This window comes from Chaetodon auriga, chromosome 10 (assembly GCF_051107435.1).
Source record: "Chaetodon auriga isolate fChaAug3 chromosome 10, fChaAug3.hap1, whole genome shotgun sequence".
Classification (NCBI taxonomy): Eukaryota; Metazoa; Chordata; class Actinopteri; order Chaetodontiformes; family Chaetodontidae; genus Chaetodon; species Chaetodon auriga.
The window spans coordinates 2817501-2821743 of NC_135083.1; the positions used below are offsets into that span (position 1 = coordinate 2817501).

Consider the following 4243-nt stretch of genomic DNA (forward strand, 5'->3'; position numbering starts at 1 on the left):
CTGCTGCTGGGTGAGAGACATAGAGACAGACAAGGAGAGAGAGTGGCACACACACACACACACACACACACACACACACACACACAGACACATACATAGAGTTCATTAATTGACTGAAACTCTGCGGCAAACCACAAGCTACCGTTCATACAGAGGAAAGAGAGAGAAAGTGTGTGTGTGTGTGTGTGTGTGTGTGTGTGTGTGTGTGTGTGTGTGTGTGCAACAAATACCATAACAAATTCGACTCTGACCCACTTCCACTGAGGAAACCATAACTTCCTGTTGGAGAGAGAGAGAGAGAGAGAGAGGTTGCTGCAGGATGCTTTTCACCACACATCCTGTTAATGCTCAGTGTGCTGGTGTATAATCATTACTATGAGAGGTTCAGGAGGAAGAAACCGGACAAACAGCAAACAGACTGAGACACTTTGAAGCACACAGACTGAATCTTAACAGCAGAGTTCATTCACTTCATTTCCTTCTTTGTCTTTTTAAATGAGAGTTTACTATGTGTTTTCTTTGTGCAGCATTCACCACACACTCACTCTTCAAGGCAGATTCAAACGGAAAACAATGCACAAATTATAATAAATTAAATAGACTAGTGATATGCCCATAACTAATCACCAATCATCACATAATTAATATATACTCAGTCAGAAGACTTCATGTTTGCATGCAATAGTAGAGATTTCCCTCCTTCATCTGCTCATATTACACATGTTTTTGCCGTATGATAGAAAGTAAACACAATGCAGAAATAAGAAAGTCGTTTTATCTGACTTGAATGCCTGAATCGTTCCCTTTGTGTCCCAGGCATGCGGCCGTTCATCCCAGACAAAGACGTCGGGGTGTTTGAGAGTTTCCTGGAGAGCATCGGGATCCGGGAGGGAGGGATTTTAACTGACAGCTTCGGACGCATCAAACGCAGCATGAGCAACATGTCGGCGACGGCCATGAGAGGGTATGTAGGTCAGGACGGTGCGAACGTCTCCAAGCCTGCTTTGAAACTCAGGTCCTGTTGGTGTGTGAGGTTACGCTGTTTCTAAATATCACACTGATGTCGCACAGTCCATCAGAACGTATTGATGTGATGCATTTAGTTGGTTTTTAATCAAACTGAAGAACGCCAGCCTGTGGTTCGAGGATATCACACTGCATTCATTCATTCATTCATTCATTCATTCATTCATGAAAAAAGCAAACAACAGCACATCACGTGCATCATTTTCTTTAGGAATTTTACATCAGCAACAAAAGATAAAGAGTTTTACTGAAAAGTTATTTAAAAAAAAAAGTTAGTTCAGTAAAAGTACTGATACCTCACTGTAAAAATACTCCTCTGCATTGAACACTTACATGAGTAAAAGTATATATTGCAAATTAAATGTATGTAAGTGAAAGTATGTTGCAGTAAAATGTTCCCTGTCAGTGTCTTTCTAGCTGTCTCACCAAGAAAGATGATGATGTTGCATTTTCAGCTGATCCAAGAGGCTTTTTAAAGAGTTTACTGAGCTGAAGGAGGAGAAAGTCAAAGAAACACTTCGTCCTTCAGTTTGTCACAAACATTCAACATCGACACATCTGGAGATAATCTGAAAAGTAACTAAGGCTGTTAGATAAATGTAGTGGAGTAAAAAGCTTTATATTTGCCTCTGTGATGAAGTGTAGTTGAAGTACAAAGTTGCATGAAATGAAAATACTCAAGCCAAGTAAAAGTACCTTGAATTTGCAGTTCAGTACAACACTTGAGTAAATTGAAATCATGCCAATGATTTTGATATTTATTCTCTTTGAGTATCAGCGTGCAGTGTTTTTCTTCGCCCTGTCGGCAGCTTGTGTGCAGTATTAGGATGTTTGTCAGTGTGGTTGACGTTGCTTTGTCATTTTCTATCCATGAACAGCTTCAAATACTCTCTGAAATGTATGTATATGAAATCTGTACAAAGTGATGGCACTGTTTTTGTGTTTGTCAGAAGCTTTTGGTTCAGGTTTCTTGGGATGAGATGATGTTTACTGAAGTTATTATAGATGTTTCTTAGATTTTGATGCAAATCAATGTGAATCAAGTTCATTCTGACTTGCACATTTGAAAACACAGGAAGTCAGAGACGAGGCAACATTTTGATTGTCTGTTGTTTCCCCAGCAGGTATGACAACTGCTCTCTGGCCTCAGGATCTCAGGAATTCAACCGACGCATCACCGACATCACCCACGACATCCAGGCGCTCGGCTTCCAGGACACACACGGAGACATCGAGGAGGAAGACTACTACCTCTGAAGGAGGGAAACGGAGAGAAAGAGCTTCATTCCTCCTTGAATTCAGGCACTGTTTGAACCTTGAATCCCCTGAGCAGCACGTCGCCTTCTCTCCTTTGATAGACAAATAAACGGTAAATATAAACAGTCTGACAGGCAGCCTTTAAAAACAAAGGTGTTCCATAGAAAACCAAAACTGTTTAATCCGTGAGTTACCGTGCAATTTCCTTTTCATTGTGTCAGACAGTAAATGCACAAAAAAATTCAAACTAGAATTAAACAATGCAAATGTTTTAAAATGCATCAGTGCTGCTAAAATGAAAATGAAAACATGAAGAATAAACCTGAATGAAACAGAATTTACTGCCTGTGGTTATTATTTAACACAGATATCTTAGTCTGATCATTAAAACACACAAAAAAAGGAAGAGCAGACATTTCCAGACAGAGCGGGACAGTTTTGTCCTTCAGGCTTTCCATCCAAAGGCCATGATCAGAGTTTATATGTTGACTTCTGTCAGCCAAAATGATCTGAAATGAATGAAGTCTGAATGTCTCAATGTTATAAAAGACACAAAAAGAAAAGTTGGATATTTGGTTTCTAAAGCGTAGTCACTAGTGAAGCTTCAAGAGTACTGAATAAGGACTCGCTGTATTTCATTTTTACATCTATTTAATTTGTATAGAAATACACAATGGCGTTCTCCTCTGGAGGAGTGTAATACCTAACAATCACCACATGGGGGCAACTGAGGATAAAAGAGCTGATTTCCATCCCTGCTGCTGAGCTGAAGAAATGATTGTTTTCAATAACTAATAATAACAAGACAGATAGATAAATGGATGTACCATGAAATCATAAATAACGCAACAATTAAGTGTCAAAGACAACCTCAGTTAGCAGGAGTTTAACAACTGAATGTTACAGTGAAAATACAGTGTAATTAGTGAAAATCTCTCTAAAACCTCTCTCTCTCTCACTCTTTCTGTCTCTCTCTCTCTCTCTCTCTCTCTCTCGTATTGACCCGTTATCCTGGCGGCAGCGTCATGACCTTCCCATGATGCACCGCTTCTCTGCCCCACGGTCCTCTCCTCTGCCAGCCTCAGTGAACATCAGAGAGAGAGTCAGCGCAGCCGTGGGCCTCAGCCGAGTCATCTCCTCGCTCTCATTACGTAATAGACCGACACTGTGTGCATTTGTTTCACAGCGAGCAGAGCAGTGAAACACGTTATGTGAATGTTCCAGAGGTGATCAGAAGGCTGGTTTTTCACCTCTGGACTGGACAGATGCAGGCAAATTTAATGATAAAGACAAAAACACAATGATTCAAACGGGACAGCTGCATGAAGAGGACTGGGTGTTATAGAGAGAGACAGAGATCATCTCCATCACCAGGCTGAAACAATGAGCTTTACAATAAACATCCCAGACGATCAAAATACTTCAACGGGTTTTCACAAAGCTTTTCAAGCCTTCACGACCCTGGAAAATAATGAAAAGCTCTCTTTTCTGATGGAGGAGGACATCATGTTGAGGCTCACTGCAGGCAAACAGCAATAATTTCACGACTTCTTGTTCTGCTTCCAAAGGTCAGAGGTCATGATTAGAGTTCATATCAGTCAAAATGATACCAGGAAATGACATAACGTTCGCTTCTGTTATCAGGACAGAAGATAAACGTGTGTGTGTGTGTCAGTGTGTGTGTGTGTGTGTGTGTGTGTGTGTGTGTGTGTGTGTGGCGGCAGCAGCAGCAGCAGACACATTGTATAAACTTGATCCTCATCATCGGATTACACCTCTGTAACCTCTGCAGTCATCCATGTGGCGGCATTTACTATCATATCATTATCATCATCCTACTGACGCACACACACACACACACACACACACACACAATCACACAATCCCTTCCTCTGCTTCTAACATGCCACCTCGCATTATCATGGATCGCTGTTGACGATATCGGTCCAATCCAAATATT

General features: G+C 41.0%; 1 protein-coding gene across 3 annotated transcripts in view; it reads left to right on the plus strand.

Moving 5' to 3' along the window:
• Positions 1-3348, plus strand: part of ccm2l (CCM2 like scaffold protein) — a 12121-nt gene extending 8773 nt beyond the window's left edge. The window contains exons 9-12 of one of the 3 annotated variants that reach the window (XR_013077683.1): positions 1-10; positions 817-964; positions 2148-2395; positions 3305-3348. The exon at positions 1-10 is cut by the window's left edge and continues 129 nt beyond it. Coding sequence is in view for 2 of the 3 variants with exons in the window: in XM_076740102.1 (XP_076596217.1) it covers positions 1-10; positions 817-964; positions 2148-2283 (294 nt within the window). In the remaining variant the exon portion in view is untranslated. Of the gene's footprint in view, positions 11-816; positions 965-2147; positions 2580-3304 lie in introns of those variants that run through there. The other 2 variants (XM_076740102.1, XM_076740103.1) reach the window with 2 other exon arrangements.
• The last annotated feature ends 895 nt before the right edge of the window (positions 3349-4243 follow it).